This window comes from Phycomyces blakesleeanus, assembly GCF_001638985.1.
Source record: "Phycomyces blakesleeanus NRRL 1555(-) unplaced genomic scaffold PHYBLscaffold_9, whole genome shotgun sequence".
Taxonomy (NCBI): domain Eukaryota; kingdom Fungi; phylum Mucoromycota; class Mucoromycetes; order Mucorales; family Phycomycetaceae; genus Phycomyces; species Phycomyces blakesleeanus.
The window spans coordinates 425,609-447,090 of NW_017265142.1; the positions used below are offsets into that span (position 1 = coordinate 425,609).

Below are 21,482 nucleotides of genomic sequence, written 5' to 3' on the forward strand. Positions count from 1 at the left end.
AATACAAAAACCCTTGGAATAAGTTGTATAAATTTAATGACATAACCCTTTATCTAAAGATACTGAGAAGGTCAGCTTTTAATTGTTATTCTTTAGCAAATTCACCATCAAATTCACCAAGAAATTTATATAAAACAAACGCAAAATTGAGGGGAAAAGGTCGCTATTTTAACAAAAAAAAATAAGTTAAGAATTTCATACTAAGCACCCATAAAAGGCTTTACAAGTATACAAATAGCAAAAAAAATACCAAATATGGCTTTACTATTGACAGAAGTTCTGCTTCTGGGTGCTGAATATGTACATATTTTTAACATTTATTATACTGAGTGGGTATTTTAGTAAGTACCTCCATCTTCTTTATAGTTACCAGCTTGTTTCTACAGTTCAGTTGATTGGAAATCAGTTGCTATAGGTGCTATTATTATTATTTTTAAAAAAATTCATTTTTGGTCATAAACTGTTAAAGAGAACTACTTTACAATATCAAAAAGAAAAAAAAAAGAATTCTTGTCTAAAAGGTTCAAGATATTGTCCTAACCTTGTTTTCTATTTAATGACTAAGAAAAAGGTTGGTTGAATATATATATAAAAAGTATAAACTTGCTAAATATCGATTAGAATACCGATATTTGGCGTTTGGTTTTTGTCTAATGTAACTTTTTTTATTCTACTTAAAATGGCAAATAAGAATAAATGGTCACCATGCAGTTATTGGATGATGTGCTCAGCTTTTTATTTATAAAGTATAAAAATAAATATCAATAAAGAGAGAGAGAGAGAGTACAATTATGTTAAGCAAACCAATGACCATTGACTGGATTTTATTGGTAATATATACACTTGTAATTTTTGTTTTTCTTACCAGCATTCACCCCCAAAATATCTTGTTACACTATCATTTAAGGTTTCCATGGAAACCGATTATTTATTGAGTGGATCAAGCAATAACTAAAAAAATAAAATAAAATAAAAAAGAAAAAAAGAAAATGAAAAGTAAAAGCTAATCAAGGGCTAATATATTTCTTTCTTTCTTTCTTTCTTTCTTTCTTTTTCTAAATGCTCTCTACTTGCGGCAGGTATCATAGTTGGCGACGAACCATTCAACAGACTCCTTGACAGCTAAAATAGAATTGACAAATGTTGTAAGCAAACGTCCGAATTATTTATAGTATAGCATAATAGAGCATATGGTGGTCTAAAAAGAGGCACCATTTATTATCTTATCTTAACTTACCAACATCAAAGGGTGTGAACTTAAAGTCTGGAAGGTACTTTCTAAGCTTCTCGTTGCTTGCAGTCTTCTTAAACTGACCATCGGCACGGCTAGTATCGAACTGTCAAGTACATAATAAATAAATAATGCATGTACATAAATCATATATATTGTAGTTAACTTACAGAGTACTCTCCCTTAAAGTCAATAGCCTTGACAATAGCATCAGCAACATCCTTGATAGAGACCTCATCTTCCTCACCAACTAAATACCGGATTAACGCAGATTAATAATCAATTTGATTCCCTTTCTAGTCACTATTATATATATATATATACAACAGCCACCCTTAACTATCTGTTTTCTTTCATTTTCATTTTCTCTCTTTTTTTTTAAAAAAAAATTGCTTCCACACAAAGCACACTGATTTTTATCACAATCATTATATGATTTCATCCTATCTTTACCTGACAGAATAATGGGATCAATTTCAGGGTACTCTCTCAGGGTCCAGATAAAGAGCTTTGCAAGATCGCGAGAGTAGATGAATTGACGAAGAGGCTTTCCGGTACCACTGACAATAAAGGGAGTACCGTTCTCTAATAGGGTGGTTCAAAGCCAACATTTTTTGTTTGTAGTTTTTAGAAATTATTGATTAATAATGTACTCAATTAGTGGCTCTCTCTCTCTCACACACACACACAAACTGAGCCTCATTTTTATATCAAAAATCAAAGTATAAAATAAAATAAACCACAATGCAATAGAATAGAATACAACTTACTCTTGGCCAAAAGACACTTGTGGGTAAGACCGGGAAGAACGTGGGAGTCTTCAAGACCATAGTTGTCGTGGGGACCAAATACATTGGTAGGGACAGCAGAAGTGAAGTTGCAACCATACTGCTCATTGTAAGCACTGAGCCACACAATATATACATAAATAACTTATTATCAGTGGCTGAAATAATATATCTACATATTTGTAATCTGAACCTTATTCTTACCGGTTCTGGACATCAATCATACGCTTTCCGTAAGCATAACCAAAGTTAGACTCATGGGGAGGACCGTTATGGATCATGGTCTCATCGATAGGATAAGTGGTCTTGTCAGGGAAGACACAGGTAGAAAGGCAAGAGACAACCTTCTTGACCTAATGATACAAAGATTTTTTTTAAAAAAATATTAATATCAAATACAACAGTGTTCACTTTTAGATATATATTGTTGTTTCAAAAAAGCAAAAATAAAATAGACTAAAAAAATTGGCCTCTTTGATTATCTTTACCTCGTAACGCTTAGAGTACTCCAAGACATTATCGTTGATCAACATATTCTCGCGTAAGAAATCAAGCTTGTACTTCATGTTCTTGAACAAACCACCAACAAGAGCAGCCAAGTGAATGACGTGAGTAGGCTTGTACTTATCAAAGATGGCTTTGGTATCTGCCTCCTTTCTATTATCATCTTAGTCAGTTAAATATGTACTTCTGCCCCTTCTTCATTTTTAATTAATTTTGGCATTTGAATTTGTCAGCTAAGTTTAGTTTAGTTTAAGCTTATCTATCTCTTATTCTTATATGTATCTCTTTTTACCTCAGGTCTCCGTCCTTGGAAGTCAAGAAAACCCAGGTCTCTCCCTTCTTCTTTCCAAACTGTGCGGAGGTATCGTTCTCGATAACCCACTTGATAGCTTGACCAACAAGGCCGGAACCACCGGTAACAAGGATGACGGATTCAGTAGCCATGATGAGATGAACCAAAAGCAAAAAAAAAAGTGACAGATGAGGGAAAAGAAGAGTAAGAAAAAATTATCATACTGGCCCGGGATAAAAATAACCAAGACGTGATTCTCAGCTACCATTCGATTGGGCGCGCCATGAGGATCGACCATGTTTGGCTCCATCGGAAGATAAAATATATATATAGGGTAATGTAGGAGAATAGAAATAAATAGAGACAAAGTGACAGTAAGCGGATGGGGGGAAGGGTTCGAAAGAAGATAACCATGACAACACAATCCAAGTTTATTTTGACAGCTAAATATTGTTATCATCTAAGATCCTTTCTATTTATCTGTCCATGCATTTATGGGCTTAAAACGTATTTTTGTTGGTTCTTCGAAAAAAAGACCAAAAAAAAATTGTCTAGTGAACTTCTCAAAGCCTTCATCGCCACTATCACTACTTACTACTACTACTAATTTGGTGTGTTAAGCAGTCCCCGCCACTTTCTAGAATAGCGCGTAAAAATAAATAAATATAAATCAGGTACAACCTTTCTCAGAAAAAAAAAGCTACGAAAATTTAAATACAAACACAATCGTATCATAGAAGTCATTGATTAAATATCAATAAAAGAAAATCATATTGTACATATAAATAATAGATATATATTTGTGGCCACTTTGTTGTTGTTGGCCAATGCATTTACAAAGGAAGGAGAGAGACATGACGTCACATCATCGGCTACCCAAACGGGCGGTACTTGCAAAGTGGCACATTCGTGTTCAACCTGGTGTTCTTTTCTTGAACATAGACTTTTTTATTTTATTTTATTTTATTTTATATATATACTTTTTCCAAAGTGAGTGAAGTAACTCATTATCTTCATTTGCAATGAACACCGGCCAGAGACCTCCACCAGGGCCTATTCGTCCCCAGACTCAACCCACAGCCGGGATACGTCCACCTGGTCATTTACCTCCAATGCGGCCAATGAATGCTGTACCTGGCACTCCTATGAGGCCCATGATGAACCCGGCAGGTAAAAGAAAGAGAGAGAAAAAAAAGGCTTTTTATTATTTTCACATCCATCTTCTTTATTTCACGCGATAATACAGAATTCTATAGTACTTGACAAATATTAATAATAAAGCAAAAAGGAAATAAAAAAACAGAAATAAAAAAAGATAGAACTAATAACCAAAAACATATGTATGTAATGTATGTATGTATTTATGTATATTAATTCTTTCTTCTTTCATTATTATCATTTTTTTTCAAGGAGCCCCACAACCACCTCGTCCTATGATGCCAGTCAGACCAGGAGTTCCTGCACCTGTACGACCCCTGAGTGGAAACGCACCAGCTACGCACCCACAGTTTCGACCTTCTACCAATACTCCTTTGGGTCCTAATATTCGACCAGCAGCAGAACTTGGAAATACACGAGGACCGGCTGATTTGGTAGCACCTATGCAAACAATGCAATTACAGCCAACAAGTCCGTTGCAGCCAGCTCAGGTATGTTACCATTTTTATTCTGTTTTGTTTCTAGCATCCTTCAACAATGTTAAATAAAGAACAAGGACAAGGACAAGAATATATATATATATATTAAGGCTTTAAGGGCGGTATTGTGATTCTATTTTTTTTCTTAGGTGATTCCTCAAGGTCGCACTAAAAGAGTTTATGTGAATCCTGACGTGGCAGCAGGAGGATCTCCTATTCCTCCAAATCCTCAATCTGCACCTTGGCCTCACGGATTAAACCAACAACAACAGCAGCAACAACAACAACAGCATCCAAACTTTCCACAGCATCAATTACCACCTCATTTACAGCAACAGCAACAGCAACAATTTACCCCAGCAGGTGTTAGACCACCTTTAGCCCCACCAGTACCTCATGCAGGCACAAATGCGCCTGGATCAGCTGGAATTGGATACCACAATGGACCTTACACAAATTCCCAGCAACAACTTCCTCCTGACCTTCGCCCTCCTCAGCAACCTCGTCCTCGTGTAGACCCCAACCAAATGCCTTCGCCAGTACAAGTCAGAGAACACGACGAAGAATTATTTTCGGAAAAGTTCTTTGGAACTCTTGAACGGGATAAAGTACCCCTGGCTACAACACCTTATATTGGTCTTGATCAAGGTAACAATACTACGCGAAAATTAGAAAGAGAGAAAGAGAAAGAGAAAGAGAGAAAAAGAGAGATTCTCGATATTTTCTTGTTTTTTTTTCGAGAAAATATTATTCTAATGAGCTTGAGATTTATGTGTGTGTGTGTGTGTGCCTGTAGGAAATGCCAATCCTCGGTTTATACGTTCTACTGTCGATAGGGTTCCTTATTCTAAAGACTTAGCAGATACCTCAAAATTACCAATGGGTCTCGTAATACAACCTCTTGCAAAGCCAAGACCTGATGAAGTGGCTATTCAGACCGTAGACCATGGAGAAGAAGGACCAATCAGATGTTCACGCTGCCGTGCCTACATCAACCCGTTCTCTACATTTATCCAAGGAGGCGGACGATATGCGTGCAACATTTGTTCTCATTCTAATGAAGGTAAATTAAATTTTGGATTGAATTGAATGGAACTATGGCAAGAGAAAAATATGTATTATGCTTAGCATATATATTATTGTCATTATTATTAGTGCCTTCATGGTACTTTGCAAACTTGGACATGTCGGGACGGCGTATTGATGTGGACCAGCGGCCCGAGTTGAGATACGGATCAGTTGAATTTGAAGTACCTCCAGACTACAACTCAGCACGTAAACCAGTTCCGCTCCACTACGTGTTCGCAATTGATGTGTCAATGCAGTCCGTCCAAAGTGGTACACTAAAGGCATGCTGTGAAGCACTTTCACAAGCACTCTATAGTCCCACAAATGGACAGAGCACCTTTGTACCAGGAAATAAAATAGGAATATTGACATTTGACAAAGGAGTCCAGTTTTACAATCTTTCGGTGAGTTTGAGTCGAAAAAAAGAAAGAAAGAAGAGAGATAGAAAGATAGAGAGAGAAAAGTCTACTGTTTGTGTTTGTGTTTGTGTGTGTGTGTGTTTTACGGTAAAAAAAAAGAAAAAAAAAAGCAACGTGTATCTTATGGATAGAGTGATTATGTCAAATTAGCCATCTTTGTCCCAGGCTCAGATGATTGTGGTTTCAGATATAAACGACATGTTTTTACCGCTACAAGATGGGTTTTTGGTAGACCCATACGAAGCAAAGTAAGAGCAAAAGAGACAGAAAAGAAAAGGGGTTCTTGTTATTGTTACTTGGAATACCTTCTTTTTGCTAATTAACCAAAAACAACTTATAAATTATATTTTATTTTCAATTAGGGACCTTGTATTAGAATTATTGAAAAATATCCCAGTTATGTTCAAGGATAACATCAAGCCAGAATCTGTCTATACTTCATCCGTGCGTGGTGGTATGCTTGCATTGGTGAGTCAATATTCTCTGCTTTCCATATGGTGGCACATTGTTTCGATACTTACAACATTATGTATATTTTGATTTAGGAAAAAACAGGAGGTCATTTATATGTCTTCCAGTCTACTTTGCCTACATTTGGACCAGATGCTCTAAAGGCCCGCGACGACAAGGCTCTCTACAATACTGACAAAGAAAAGCCATTGCTAAACCCTCAGAGCGAGGCCTACACAAACCTTGGCAAGGAGTGTGTAAAGAACGGAGTGTGTGTTCATTCTTGGTTATTTGCTTTCCAATATATTGATGTTGCAACTCTTGGAATTGTGTCTGAATTGACTGGAGGTGATGTGCGATACTATCCAAAATTCGCTACCCACGAAACAAAGAAACTGGCTTTCCAATTAAGCCATGATTTGCATCGTGAATCTGGTTATGATGCAGTTTTACGTATTCGATGCTCTGATGGTAATAATGATAATGATCAAAAAAATAATATAAGAATATTAAGGATAACAACAATAATGATAATCTTATTATCAACTTTCCTTGAAAGTTCAATTATCTTTTGTGACCAACAAACTAATTATGATAGTCGCCACATTATTATTATTTTTTCTTAAAATAATAATAATCTCTTATTAATTATTATCATCATATAAAAAAAAACAACAAAAATTTACAGGGCTTCAAGTTGTCGATCATTACGGAAATTTCCACATGAGCACTTACACCGACATGGAATTGGCTGGTATTGACGAGGATAAAGCAGTAGCAGCTGTTTTTAAGCATGACAGTAAACTTGACCTTGATCGTGGTGTGTCGTTCCAGTGTGCTATGCTCTACACTACCAAGGATGGCCATCGTCGCGTGCGTGTCCATACCCTTAGTATACCAGTTACTTCTCAAATTGTCGATGTTTTCCGTTGCGGTGACGAAGATGCGACTATTAGTGTAATGCTTCGAAAAGGTAAACAATAATAATATACATTTCTATTAGAAAATATGATGTGGGTAGGGTACATTACATTATTCTAAAAGAAAGAAAGAAAGAAAAAGGGCTTTCCCAAAACTCAATTTATTTTATTTTATTTTATAAAACACAGCCATTTTTGATTTACACCACAAGATCAGAAAAACTGTCCATCAAATGCTTACAGATGCATGCGTCCAAGTGCTTACTACATACCGTACCAAATGTGCTGCGTCTACTTCTCCAGGCCAATTGATTCTCCCAGAAGGATTTAAACTTTTACCCATTCATGTACATGCAGCAATTCGATCAGCTGCTTTACGAGGAGGTAAATATTATACAACAACAAAAAAAAGCCAAAAAAAAACCTAACAGTAAGGAATTATTCAGTGGGGGCTGATATGAATGCTGATGCTCGATCTGCGGGAATGACAATGTTTAATGGCATGGGTGTCAAAGAGTTTGTCCTGACATTATATCCTCGTATGTACGCATTGCACAACCTAACCGATCAGGTAATAAATCAAATATTCAAGTTCATCTTCATGTTTATGTTCATATACATGTGTATGTGCCTATTGCTTCTACGAACCTTACTATAGTTACAGAGTAAGCTAATTTTAACATGTTTTATTGAGGTTAGTCGGGGACACAGGACCTTCGAGGGGATGTAAAGTTACCACCTATGGTTCGTTGTTCTTATGAACGTCTTGATAGCCATGGTGCTTATATTCTTGGTAAGTTTATATAGATCTAATATATCCATATTCTAATAAGCTCAGTTGAATCTCTGATAATTTTAGACACTGGATCTGATCTTTTTATCTGGCTTGGAAAGAACATTCCTTCATCTTTCCTCGAAGATGTATTTGGCGTCTCTCACTTAGAACAAGTAGACTCAAATATGGTAAATGGTTTTCCATATTTCAGAAGTTCACCTAATATTCCACTTATACTTATACTTATATCTACATAAATACTAATGCTATTAAATGCACCCTTTTCTTTATTTTAGAGTTCTTTACCTGCATTTACAACCGAATTGTCCCACAAAGTACATGCTTTGGCAAGACAGTTTCAATCAGAAAGATCACGTTACCTCGAACTTCGGGTGGTCCGACAAGATATGGATCCACTCGAGTTCATTTTCTCAACATGGATGGCAGAGGATCGTAACGCCGAAGTACAAACTTATGTAGACTTTATGTGTGTACTACACCGCAAAATCCAGGACGAAATGAAAAAATCGAACAATTACTAAATCACACACCAAAAATCCAAAAAAAAAATCGCTTTTCTACACTTGTTTATTATTATTATTCTTATTATTATTATCATTTTCTCTATTCAATGTGTGAATATCAAAGAAAGGAAATGAAGGAGGATGAGGATGAGGATGAGAAGGAGGGTGATAACATCAATACAAATAAAATAAAAGTTATTTGCTTTTTGTCGATTTTGATGTGTCTCCGCGCGTAAATACATAGAAGCGAATGAAAGGCGATGAAAAAAAAGTGAAAAGGTATATACAATTGCGACAGCATAAAAAAAGAAGATTCCACACATCGTCTCGAGCTCATTCAATCTTCTTATTCTTCTAACGAGCCTCAAATTGTACCACTTTTTTTTTTAAAAAAATAGCAGAGAAAAACATGAGTACTTGTTATTAATCGAATTCCTTAAAGACTTACTTCTCTTGGTTCTCTTCTTGTACATGATTCTGTGGCCGCAATCTTGGCATCGGATAGGTTCTCTAGGCTTAAGCTGGTTTTCTGTGCCACAATCTTGAAAATAATAATAATGAATAAAAGATAATCTATTAATACGATGTCTTTCTGTATATATCTTTTTATATAATATATATTACCAGCACAGATGTAAGTCATAGCAGTGGGCTGACGAATGGGTGCTCCTTGATAACCTTCCATATTGATGATTAAGTAGAAAAAAAGATGCCAAAGGATATAGAGCTACAAAACACCAACTTATTTCCAAAAGTCCATATTTTTGACTGTCACAAAAGTAGCCACACACTTTTTTTTTCATTAAAAAAAACTGTTGTAGACACGACAAAGACAGGTAGCCAAACAGGCATCATGACTTGCCTAACCTATGCTTCAAAAAAAAAAAAAAAAGGGGGGGGGGTTTCTTTTATTACTGATAAAGAAAGGTACGAATAATATACATGATATATTTTACAAGCCATATAGTTACTTTCAAGTATAAAAATAAATGACTTTCTTTACAAAGCACCTTCTAAATGATGCTCGCAAGCATAAGGAACAAACTCATCCCAAGTAGAATTTGGGGGTTTCAATCCAGATAGAGAAAAATAAAACCAGAACAAAGTCAATTGTTCAAAAATGTAGGGAACATAAAATGCTCTTTACAAATTGACGAATTTTAAAAAAGGGGGGCTTCAACCCCCAAAATTGCTCTCGCTAAATAAAGAATAGCAAAAGTTTGGGTAATTTAAATTAAGAAAAGTCTGTTCGTCCATGTTTTCAAAGGAAAATAATTATAATGCTGATGATGTGTATGTTCTTAAATAATGCCAAAAGGTACCAGGCACCAACACACCCCATAGTACAATAATTTCTTTCTTTTAACTATGATCCTATATACTGTGAAAGAATCCAAGGTCTTAATAGTATTTCTATTGGTTTCATTCAAGAGTAAAACCTGTTATCTATAAGAGCCTTTAAATCTATAATATATCAAGTTCTCATGATGATGATCCAAACTTTACCCGATACTGGGTTTTTAGTAAGACGATATAAGTTTTATCTTATCCATTGGAAGGACTTGGTGCTTCAAATCAGAGCAACTTTCAGAAATGCATGTATTGAATTTAAGATAAATTTCTCTATATGGATAACAGAGTTCTATTGTAGGTAAGTGTATTGCGTATGCTTTATTCATTTTTGGTAAAACTTTTTTTTTTATTTATAAAAAAGCATTGGTAACTATCATTTAAAATCCCGCGACGTTCCGGCTTTTCCTATTGGATAGGTAAAATTGCTGTCAAATATTCCACACTGGAGTTTTCCTATTTAACCTAATCTTTAAACATTATGGCGCCTAAAGTATATGTATATACATATATTATCCAGATAGTTTTTTTAGATTACGAATCAATATATTTTCGATGACGATCTATATACAAAAGTAACAATAAAGGTAACCATAATAATAAAGCACGAGAATTATTAGATGTATTTGACTGGAGAAAAAAAATAACGAAAAGTTGGATATAAATTGATAATCTGAAAGACTAATTCTATTATTGATCATCTTTCTCACTCTACACACAGTATAATATGGCTCACCTAAGAGAACTTGGCAAAACTGGTGTATTGGTGTCTTCTATTGGACTTGGCTGCATGGGGTAAATATCATATAAATTTAAAAACTGTTTTAAATCAACTTTAATATAAAGACTTTTAACACTATATTATAGAATGAGCGAATTCTATGGCCCTACAAACGATGAAGAGAATATAAAGACACTTGAGCGTTCGATCGAAATAGGGTATTTACATAAGCATAATATATATTTATTTATTGAAACCTATTTGTGTGTTTATACATATCAACATTTTGGGATACTTCTGATATGTACGGAATCAAGTCTCACAATGAGCGTCTACTATCTGGAGTATTAAAGACCCAGAGAGACAAGGTCTTCTTGGCTACAAAGTTTGGTTTCATTCGCACTGAAGATGGAACAATGACTGGTATAAGTGGCAAGCCTGAATACGTCCGCGAAGCATTCAATAAGAGTCAAGAAAGACTTGGTGTTGATGTAGTCGATCTGTATTACCAACATCGCGTCGATCCTAATACGTGAGCTCTTTTTTTTTCTGTTAATTTTTCGTTATTTTTTGTCACTTTGCTATTTAAATTTGACTAAATTTTTCTCAAGTCCTATTGAAGATACTGTCAAAGCAATGGCTGAACTTGTCAAGGAAGGACGTGTTCGTTTCATTGGTAAGTATTTTATAGATTAATATATAGATCAATATACTTCAAAATCTCACATGAGCGTTGATAACTATCAGGTCTGTCCGAGTGCTCTGCAGAAACTCTTCGTCGTGCCCACAAGGTGCACCCAATTGCTGCTGTTCAAATCGAATATTCTCCATGGTCTCTAGATATCGAGACCAACGGCTTGCTTGATGCTGCTCGTGAGTTAGGTGTTTCTATCGTGGTCTAGTAAGTGGATAATACTAAAAACAAAAACAAAAGAAATATAAAATTAAAATTTGATTGTAATCCAAATTTCAGTTCTCCTCTTGGTCGCGGTTTCTTGACTGGTGCCTACAAAAGTGTTGATGATCTTGATGTAGCTGATGTAAGACGCTATATGCCTCGCTTTTACCCTGAGAACTTTGGCAAGAACCTTGAACTTGTCGATGGAATTACTGCGCTTGCTACCAAGAAGGGTGTCACTCCAAGTCAATATGTTCTGGCATGGATCCTTGCTCAAGGACCTGAATTTATCGTGATTCCTGGTACTAGAAGAGTAAAGTATCTTGAAGAAAACGTCAAGGCCGCAGACATTGTCTTGTCAAAAGAAGAGGTGGCTGAGATGAGACGTTTGATTGATAAAGCTGATACTGCAGGACCACGTTATCTTCCTGAACACCTTGCATCTGTAAATATTTAGGGTAGCTTGCAAAGTATTACAAACATATAGTTCATTGAATAAATGAATAAAAACACATGTATTTTTTTTTTAAAAAAAAAACGAGTATGCTTATGCGATAAAAGCAAATAAAAATGAATAAATCTGACTATATTTAATTGAACTTGATGGACATCTTGTAATATAGAATGTCTTAAAAAGGTTCAAGCTTTGATAAGTAAAAAATTAAAATACATAATGAGAAAGATTGGTTCTAGATCATATGTAAATAAAACCGTTGTATATTAGAGCAACATCGTTCTTCTGATGCTATTTATTTATGTGCGCGTATGAAATCAAAGCATTATATCTCAAATAAGAAATCAAATATGTAAATTGCATGATGATACACTACAATACATTTATGCTTGTCAAAAACAACAGTTTTGAATATGATTTTGCGTATTTACTTATCAAACTCATCATGCTATCATTAAGTAATGACACTTGGAATATTTTGATTGTATTCAAATCGAATATACCTTAAAGCTACTACTAAAATATTAACCTTGTCGACTTTCTATATGTTTAATATCCTGACTTAATTAGCTAGAGATAATAGGTCCGCCTATGTATTAATAATACCTTTGACTGGAATTCTGGAATATTCAATAAAGCGTAGTATGTTGTCGAACAGACACAAACCTGAATATATATATATATATCATCGGTCTCAAAGAAAAAAGAAGCGACTTCTTTCATAAAGAGATTTGACAAGATTGCCTCACAACTAGAGAAATGAATCCCAGTTCTTTTTTCTTAGAATATTCTAGGCTGGTATACCGTTCTAATTTTCACAGAGAGCTCAAATGTGTCAATTGGTATCTCGACATTAGAGCTTATTAAGTACATTAATTATTAGTTATCTAAGCTTATTTCTGTAAGCACACTGACCAGGATTTCCAATTAATTTAGAAGGCCAATATAAGCATAATAATGTGGGGGATACTGAGACAATTCTCGACTATATCAAACAGCTACAAGTGATTAATATAATAAAGAAAGAGACATGCTCTAAGAAGCTCGACCTCGATTATTGTTGAGAGTCGTTTCAGGCCAAGGAGGATGAAAAAATAAGTATGAAGGATCCATATAGAATTTTAGTATTGTCGTTTGCGTGCATTTCATATCAGTAAATTGGATATGATGTTACTGTAGGCTATACAAGAGAAGCAATTATGAGGTAGCTTATTAGTGTATTCTTTTTTAAAAAATAAAATCCTGCAAAAAGAAGTAAGATGCCTTTCTTTTTGCAGGCCAATGTAGTTTCGTAGACCCAAAAAATAGACACTATGTTAATAAGATGAATTATAATATACATTTATTGAACTGTTATTGACTTTGAAGCCTTGTGCTTTGTTTATGTCTTGGAGCTTACCGTTAAATTTTTGTTTTGTTTAAGTATAGTCTTTGTCTAATATTGACTTGATACAGTCAAACATTGATATAATGAATGATAGTGGGTGATACACTTTAACTTATCTAATTATAATCATCTTACCAAGCTTTGATTATAGTACCGAGATCTTTAATTCCTTCTTTATCATGTAGTTGTCTTATCTAAACTATATAAACTATTGATAGCGAGGTTTCCTTTTTTTTTAAAAAAAAACACAGCTCCTTTTTCTTTCCACAGTGTAACATACTTAATCTGTAATTTTTGTGCCTGTGTAAAATCTGGAAAGTTAACATATTTATGAGGCCATGTCAATGTCAATGTGATGGGGAGGTTTTTATTTCTATACATTTTTTTTTGACACAGATGTAAAATACTATTGGATACTACCTATTTTACACAAACATTTTTTCTTTACTTATTTATCATCTTCTATAAGCTCTATTCATTAACCGATAGTCAAACATAACACTCAAACACCAAGCATCATGTGGATTCTCATAATAGTGCATAGTTGATCGTATTTGCTTTACCTTTTCCTTCTTTTGAGCATTTTTTTTTAAACAAGAGAAACTTTTAATAATTTTGTTAAAATTCATAACCTCATCTTTACCCTTCATCATGTCCATTCCAGAATTACCGTTCGAGATCATCAATAAAATCGCACACTTTGTTCCACGTAAAGACAGAGTTGAATGTATTACTGTATGTAGCCTGTGGAGAGCTGGCTTCCAAGAGTCACTATGGACAGAAATAAACATACGAGACGCAAAACACCTTGATTATATCTGTGGCCTATCAACAGATCAGCTTAATATCTATAAAGTGTACGGAAGATGCACACGAACATTACACCTTCCAAGCTTCAGCTATATTGATAAAAAACAATTCTCTGTGCTCCAGAACTATTTTCAAGAAATACAATGCCTGTATGCCCCTGAGGAGAGTCTCTCTACCATCATCAGAGACCAACAATCGGACTGGAGTATTTGGGGATCATTAAAGTATTTAAAGCTATGTATTCCCAAAACTCATCTTTGTGGACGAGTCAGAGAAGTTTTCGGAATCCTGTCGGTTTTACCCCTGCTTTCTCAATTAGATCTCACAACAAGCGGTAGTGGAGACATACACACATACGTTCTTGAGGACTTTGAAACTATCCACCAAAATCTGCCTCTCTTGAGAGACTTATCCATAAGACCAAATCTGGGGAAGTTTTCCTCGCACGATCTCGTGGGTATCACAAAAGTAGCACCAGCAAAGCATCTGTCACATATGAAAACCCGTTTTGACGGAAGCGAATTAAAGTGGCTAGACTACTTTTCAACAAAATATCCAAATCTGCAGACGCTGGAATTGGAAGATTCTATGGATGTAGAATCCAAGTATATAGAGCATGTAAAGGATCTTCAAACAGTCTATCAAGCTTTAGGAGTTTTCCCGCGCCTCAAGAGTCTTGAAGTATCAAGTCGCCAATCAGAAAATGTAGCATGTTTTAATCTATGGAAAATTATTCAGCGATTATCTTTACCAATTAAAAAACTAAGGCTTGAATTATCAAATTCGGGATCAAGCCAAATCAAACGCCAGATCAGTCTGTGTTATCAATCTTTTGGAGAATCCCTCGAAGAATTTGCTTTCAAAGACCCAAGCTTTCTTCCTTGCAACCTTGACATTCCAAATAAACTGGGCGTGTGGCCTCGTTTGGTAACCCTAGAGCTGGATATACAACATGCCTCATTTCCAGTCGATATTATTCTGTATAAATGTAAAACATTAAAGAGTATAAGGCTCTCTGCAGCTAAAATATTTATAATGGAACCCATATATTCAGCCACTCAACATCATGGTCTGGTCTCGATACATTTGCGGAAGACAAATGTGAGTGCAGCAGTATTCAGCTACATTTCAGCGTGTTGTTTGAAGCTATCTCGCATGAGCCTTCTTGATGTGTGCATATTTGGTCCAACCTCTCAATTTACTGGACATCTCAGCATATGCATGAAATACACTCGTTTCTCTCACCTCTACTTTAAAAATGTTCTATTTTCGTCGTCTGTTCAAAACTGGTGCTCTGATACTGCAATAAATATACTTATTTTCTCTCAATCATCCGTTTTGAAACCACAAGAAATCATTCCAGATAAATATCAGTCAGTAAAATATGATAATCCGACACAAGATTCCTCGTCAAGGTGGTTTCACACCTACTCGATCGACACAAGTGATCTTCCAAAGAGTGAGGTGCGGATATTAAATATAGAAGAGATCCAACATGCCCAAAAATATTTCGATTCGTATCGGACTAATGCCAGAAAAGAAATATACTCTGAAGATGTCCTACGATCAAGTACGGGACAGTTGAGCAAGGAGTTGTGGAAGTTTGATTTATCTCGAGGATATGCCTCCTTTTATTGCGATTACACGGAAAGCTACTGTCTAGATTTTACACCCAAACCCTATGAATAATCAGTCTCTGGTAGATACTCTTAAAATGAATCAATTCATTTAAATAAATCACATCCGAATACTTTAGTTATTTCGTTTATTCTCGCCTTTTTTGTTTTTGCGTTTGGCCTAGTTCTATATTCAGCCCTCTTTAACAAAAGAAACAAGAGGGTAGAGAGATAATGTGTCTGCAAAAAAATTATCATATTCAATACATGGAACTTATACATACCTAAAGACACACATTATTGTGGGTACCAAAGAAAGGAGGAAAGAAATAAAGTAATTTATTGACGGCTGTTGTGATATTTTTGTTTGATAAATTATGATCCCTCCACATATCTAGTGAGCAAAGGGTGCCTTCTTTAAAGTATTAAATAAAATACAAAGATATTTTGTTTATCCTGGCACACCAGACACTCTTTTGGTGCTCTCTATAAAAGAAGCTGGTCTGTCGTCTTGAGTGTTGTCAAAACATAGTCTAAAGGCAAAGGTTGTCACTTGTAAAAGTGATACTAGATTAGACTTTAATACTTCAGATATAGGTATTTTGTGACATCTCTTTGGTTTGGTTTGGTTTGGTTTGGTTTGGTTTATTTTATTTTTTGATGATTCAACGAGGTTAATTTCATTTCATGTAAATAATGCAGAAACCTGTTTATGAACTCTTTTCTTCTTATTCTATCTATGTCCTCATTTCTTTATCATTAATATTATATATAATCAAAACACAAAAATATTAACCGTCTCTCAGTCAACATCAAGCCAGATATAGATCACTACCATTACAATGTCTATATTGAAACTACCGTTGGAGATTATGTATCTTGTCGCCAACTTACTAGCGCCAAGATATAAGCTTGAATGTGTCCGAGTTTGTATATTATGGCGAGTGGTATTCGAAGATTCATTGTGGGAAACAATTATAATCAACTCTCCAGACGATCTTAAAGGAGTCTGTAATGCGGTAACTACAAGAACCAATCGGTACAACAAAGCTGGAAATCGTACACGAAGGCTGTACATGGGCGACTCAATTAGCGCAGAAAACAATCAGCTGTATAGTCTACAAAAGAGTTTCCCAAACCTAAAGTACCTCATCATATCCAGAAACAGTCTGAGAAACGAGCACAACATAGCTAAGCGAGGATGGAGTTTTTGGAGAGAGCTGACCCATTTGAAATTGTTCATGAATGAATCAGGAACTCAAAATCAGATTCAGAAATTGCATAGACTTTCATTATATCTACCCAATATTAAAAACTTGGAATGCTTTAGTACCATCAAGTCAAGAGCACCAACTTATACTCTGGAAGATTTCGAGGCTCTCCATTCAAACATGCCAGCCTTGGAATACCTGTGTCTGCCTGCAAATGTTGCCATTCTGTCTGATCGAGACATTGAACTAATTTTCAGCACAAAGCCAGCAAAGAGCACTACCGGAATCAAATTCCAGATTACTACAATAGACATCCGATGGCTGTGTTACTTTGCTAAAAAATATCCGAATCTCTCCACGTTCGAATGGATCGAAGTAGAGCCGTTTTATAGGCACTATGTGTTTGAAACAGAGGCCGCCCAAATCCTTTCCAAGCTTCCGTGTGCTTTCACTCATGTAAACAAAGTCCACATAAGGTCGAGTCCAAAGTCAGAGAAGGTGGTTTCAATTCTTTACAGAGCCTTACGTCAAAATAAATTATTAGCCAAAATTGAATAAATTATGAGCTCTAAAGTATGATCAGTGGTTGATACAACTCTTTTTTATTTATTTAATTTTACAAACGAGAAATAAAATACATTAATAGAATGATATATAGATACAATTCACTAGTTAGTCTTAAGGATACTTTGTATGTATCTTGGCCAGCTATATTACCCTAGTATATCATTATTGATTCCCAAAACATGCAATATGAGTTTAATTTAATCTTAAATTTAGAGTACTCAACCTAATTGAAGGTTGGAAGGTATTGAACTACTGAAACCCTATACAATTAGTCATTTAGTACTTAGCTGCTTTTAATCAATGATAACTTCCTGTTCTATAAGGACTGTGAGTTTAATTTCCTAATATGAACACACCATTATGTATATAATCTGGGATTTTGATGAGTTGATTATCGCTATTTGTACTAATAATAGAAGGCTTTATCAACCTACAAGTATAAAGCTCTGATAACAGAAATAATACTAGCTTAATTTTTCTTTAGATTACTTATAATATCTATTATTACGATAAAAAAGAATCTTGCTTTAAACAACATTCTATCGTCTAAAGTAGATCGTTTCAATATGAATGGCATTGAGAAGAGGAGGAACACACATAAGAGTAAGGAGAAGATATAATATAATAGATAGATTATAAAGAATAATTCAAGACCAAAACATACAATCAATTGCTTACCTTTTCATTGCTTAGAACTGTTAATGCTTTGCCTACTTCTTTCCATTTCATATTTATAACTTTGTAAATTCTTATAGAGCGCTAAAACATAAACAGAAACAAAAGCTTCACTTGCGCCCTCAAGCAAGGAAATCACTGTAGCAAATTACACGGTCTTAATGTGGCAAAAATATATTAGTTTTTTTATTAACTCACCATTTTTTCCAAAAACCGACAGATTTGTTCCAACAGCACAACTGCTTACAGAGTGGTTGATCAATTAAGGTTACTATTTCTTTTTAGTAAGCACAGAAAGATGCCGATATATGTACTGTACTGTATTGTGTTGTATTACATAGTTTTAATAATTCAAAACAAAAGTTATAAATCAAAGCCTTTAATCCAACAGAGTATTATTTCTAGGTTATTCGTGCATCCAGTTGAGTTTGGTATACAAGCGCAAAATATCAAAAGCACTAGATCCTATAAATCGATAATTAGTAATTGATAGCGTCTTGCTCCCAACCAAACAAAACCTATACGTTCAGTAGCAGTAGATTGTCTCTTTGCTTTCATATTGTGCCGTCAGTCAGTCTGAGCAATAACAGAAAAAAATAGTAAATAAGCAGAGCCTTTAAAAGGTGATTTATATATATGTAATAGCCATTTTACTAGCTTGATCTATCTGTGACCAGGCTAGCACAATTGCAAGCACCACTACTTTTTTATGGTGTATAATGTAACTTATATAAATAATTATAATCATCGATATAATGGTGTATATTTGAACACATATAAATGTAAAGTGTTTCAGGCAGTTGGGTTATGCTGTATTAATTTCTCGGTTGGATTATGATTGGTTTATAAAGTAGTACAAACCAAGGTCGATTGACAAACACTAGCCTAGACCCTGTTCTTCTTTTTACTTTTATTTTACTCTAAGAACGATGCTTTAACTTGAGGTACCAACGACTTTCAATAGTCAGGCTGTCAATCCCTTCATACTGAAGCACTGAAAGTACTTTTATTTCAAGAAAGTATTCCTACACTTTGTGTTTATTAACTCAAGACACTGGTGAAAAAGCTAGAAGAAAAATGGAAGTCTTTCCCACGAAAGAAAAGAAAAGATATAAGCAGCAATTTTTTTCGGGGGTGCTTCTTAAACTAATAAAGTCACAGCATGTGAAACAAACAAACAAGAAAACAAACAAATAAATATACACAAGACTTTAATTAAAGCTTTATAATCAACACAACTTTACACTTCTTTATTGTAGTTTAACGTCTAGCCGATTAATACTTTGTATATCAGTAGTACAGCTAAAATGAACACAGAGGCATATATAGTGTCTCGACAAGTGGCTGTTCAAAAGCATAAGCCTTGTTAACAGAATCACAACAGAAAGTAGAATAAAAAAGGGGATGGGGGTCCATAGCAACTGAATAATTTGACATGCATATAGTCCACCAATCGGAAGACATCATTTAAATGTTTTCATGCTAAAGTAAAGTCTGGACCACTATTGCTACTATGCTCCTCTAAGCCCCATGACACATGTGATGCTGCACGGACAGCACGGACCTTATGTGACATAAAAAGAACTAAAACAAAAAAAGAGGCAAAAGAAAAAAACAAAAAGTAAAACAAGTGCCTGCACAGCACGTCCTTCAGAATGTAAGTGATACTTCTTTAAAACCCAAAACCCATATTTTAAGCATAGATATTAAATAAAGAAGTAAAATAGTAATAATATATACATGTTGTCAAGGCTAAAAGATAAAAGAAAACCGAAAAAGGAATAAGAAAAAAACCGAATTTTATAATATATTATCAAACTATCATAATAAAAATAATAAAAAAGAACAGCAACTCATGATTGAGACGTCATGAGTTTTATAAAAAAAAACACCTATCCAAACAGAACGCGTCAAAACAACTCTCTTCCACATACTATTAAAACTTTATACACTTCTTTACTGCTCTCTCACAAACTGCTTTAATCAACATAGACGTTAAAGACGAATCATAACCAATAAAAATCCATTTTGCTAGTCAAATCTCAGGCTTTTATCATATGTAAAACAGTCAGTAGCAAGATATAAGACAATACGTCAAAACCAGTACACAGCAAAAATGAAATACTGAGGTCCAACACTGGTTTGACCATCAATCCATCCAAAGCCTATTCACACTCAGAAACAAGAGATAAACTGACAGGACTTACTATATTTCAAGGAGTATATGATATTCATCAAAGACACACATTGTGAAGATTATATTTGTCTAGTCTTTTGACAAACAAGGTCAACGATAAAAAATAAGATCTCCATCCAGGCCTACAGGTATATAAAGGCTCGTTGATTAATCATTCACTGTCTTTGATATTTCTGTAGGGACTTTTCAGGCAAAGTCAAGCAATCAAGAACAGGTTTCCATCCAGAGCCACAGGTACACCAAGACTCGATGAGCATATGCTCATTGTCTTTTGTATGCTTCTAGTGTCTTCCGTCCAGGTCAAGCATCAGGGATCCGATCAGAGTCTACGGATTAGGTATACAAAAACTCGATGCGCAGTTACTCACTTGTTTTTGTATATTTGTAGTATCCATTCCGTCCAGGCCAAGCATCAAGGTTCCGATCTCCCAGCTATGGTTATAGGTATAACAGAACCATATGCGCATTTACTCACTAGCTTTTATCTATTACTAGTTTTCAGCCGTCCAGGTCAAGTGTCAAGGACCCGATTTCCCAGCAATGGGTATAGGTATAACAAATCGTTGTGGGAATATACTCACTAGTTTTAATATATGTCTAGTGTTCAGTCATCTAGGACAAGCATCAAGGGTCTGATAGCCCGTCTATGGTTATAGGTATAAAAAAAACATTATGGGCATATACTCACTAGCTTTAATATATTTCTAGTGTTCAGTCATCCATGTCAAGCGTCAAGGTTCAGATCGCCCGTCCATGGTCATAAGTATAAAACAACATTATGGGCATATACTCACTAGCTGTAATATACTTCTTGTGTTCAGTCGTCCAGGTCAAGCATCAAGGTTCTGATCTCCCCGCCATGGTTATAGGTATAAAAAAACATTATGGGCATATACTCACTAGATTTAATATATCTCCAGTCTCCAGCTATCCAGGTCAAGCACCAAGGTTCCGATCTCCCCGCCATGGGTATAGGTATAAAAATCAT

At 34.9% G+C, this 21,482-nt stretch overlaps 7 protein-coding genes across 7 annotated transcripts; 4 read left to right on the forward strand and 3 right to left on the reverse strand.

The window, feature by feature from the left end:
- Window positions 1-897: 897 nt before the first annotated feature.
- On the reverse strand, window positions 898-3,008 carry PHYBLDRAFT_133244 (hypothetical protein). Its single transcript, XM_018429556.1, has 8 exons — window positions 2,816-3,008; window positions 2,508-2,676; window positions 2,224-2,372; window positions 2,002-2,135; window positions 1,685-1,816; window positions 1,402-1,481; window positions 1,238-1,337; window positions 898-1,122 (listed from the first exon to the last, which is right to left on the reverse strand). Exons 1-8 carry the CDS (start codon window positions 2,965-2,967, stop codon window positions 1,067-1,069), a joined length of 972 nt encoding a protein of 323 aa, XP_018292256.1. The 5' UTR covers window positions 2,968-3,008; the 3' UTR covers window positions 898-1,066.
- A 1,944-nt stretch (window positions 3,009-4,952) lies between these two features.
- On the forward strand, window positions 4,953-8,626 carry PHYBLDRAFT_111972 (hypothetical protein; the record flags this gene model as incomplete). Its single annotated transcript, XM_018428253.1, has 12 exons — window positions 4,953-5,100; window positions 5,249-5,515; window positions 5,608-5,924; window positions 6,090-6,187; window positions 6,302-6,407; window positions 6,485-6,860; window positions 7,078-7,362; window positions 7,499-7,693; window positions 7,756-7,880; window positions 8,009-8,102; window positions 8,169-8,272; window positions 8,381-8,626. Coding segments are annotated over 12 exons (2,361 nt in total), but the record flags the coding sequence as incomplete, so codon positions are not given.
- A 336-nt stretch (window positions 8,627-8,962) lies between these two features.
- Window positions 8,963-9,293, reverse strand: PHYBLDRAFT_144674 (hypothetical protein; the record flags this gene model as incomplete). Its single annotated transcript, XM_018431266.1, has 3 exons — window positions 8,963-8,985; window positions 9,057-9,149; window positions 9,233-9,293. The coding sequence occupies 3 exons, from the start codon at window positions 9,291-9,293 to the stop codon at window positions 8,963-8,965; spliced, it is 177 nt and encodes a 58-aa protein (XP_018292258.1).
- A 1,392-nt stretch (window positions 9,294-10,685) lies between these two features.
- Window positions 10,686-12,034, forward strand: PHYBLDRAFT_57105 (hypothetical protein; the record flags this gene model as incomplete). The annotated part of the gene is made up of 6 exons (XM_018440228.1): window positions 10,686-10,753; window positions 10,826-10,946; window positions 10,997-11,211; window positions 11,291-11,355; window positions 11,427-11,580; window positions 11,653-12,034. The coding sequence occupies 6 exons, from the start codon at window positions 10,686-10,688 to the stop codon at window positions 12,032-12,034; spliced, it is 1,005 nt and encodes a 334-aa protein (XP_018292259.1).
- Window positions 12,035-12,485: 451 nt separating this feature from the next.
- PHYBLDRAFT_167644 (hypothetical protein) lies at window positions 12,486-13,799 on the reverse strand (the record flags this gene model as incomplete). The annotated part of the gene is made up of 5 exons (XM_018435681.1): window positions 12,486-12,572; window positions 12,638-12,697; window positions 12,836-12,890; window positions 13,554-13,607; window positions 13,699-13,799. The coding sequence occupies 5 exons, from the start codon at window positions 13,797-13,799 to the stop codon at window positions 12,486-12,488; spliced, it is 357 nt and encodes a 118-aa protein (XP_018292260.1).
- A 270-nt stretch (window positions 13,800-14,069) lies between these two features.
- PHYBLDRAFT_63827 (hypothetical protein) lies at window positions 14,070-15,917 on the forward strand (the record flags this gene model as incomplete). Its single annotated transcript, XM_018441189.1, has 1 exon — window positions 14,070-15,917. The coding sequence occupies one exon, from the start codon at window positions 14,070-14,072 to the stop codon at window positions 15,915-15,917; it is 1,848 nt and encodes a 615-aa protein (XP_018292261.1).
- A 769-nt stretch (window positions 15,918-16,686) lies between these two features.
- On the forward strand, window positions 16,687-17,613 carry PHYBLDRAFT_167646 (hypothetical protein; the record flags this gene model as incomplete). The annotated part of the gene is made up of 1 exon (XM_018435682.1): window positions 16,687-17,613. One exon carries the CDS (start codon window positions 16,687-16,689, stop codon window positions 17,611-17,613), a length of 927 nt encoding a protein of 308 aa, XP_018292262.1.
- Between the last annotated feature and the right edge of the window lie 3,869 nt (window positions 17,614-21,482).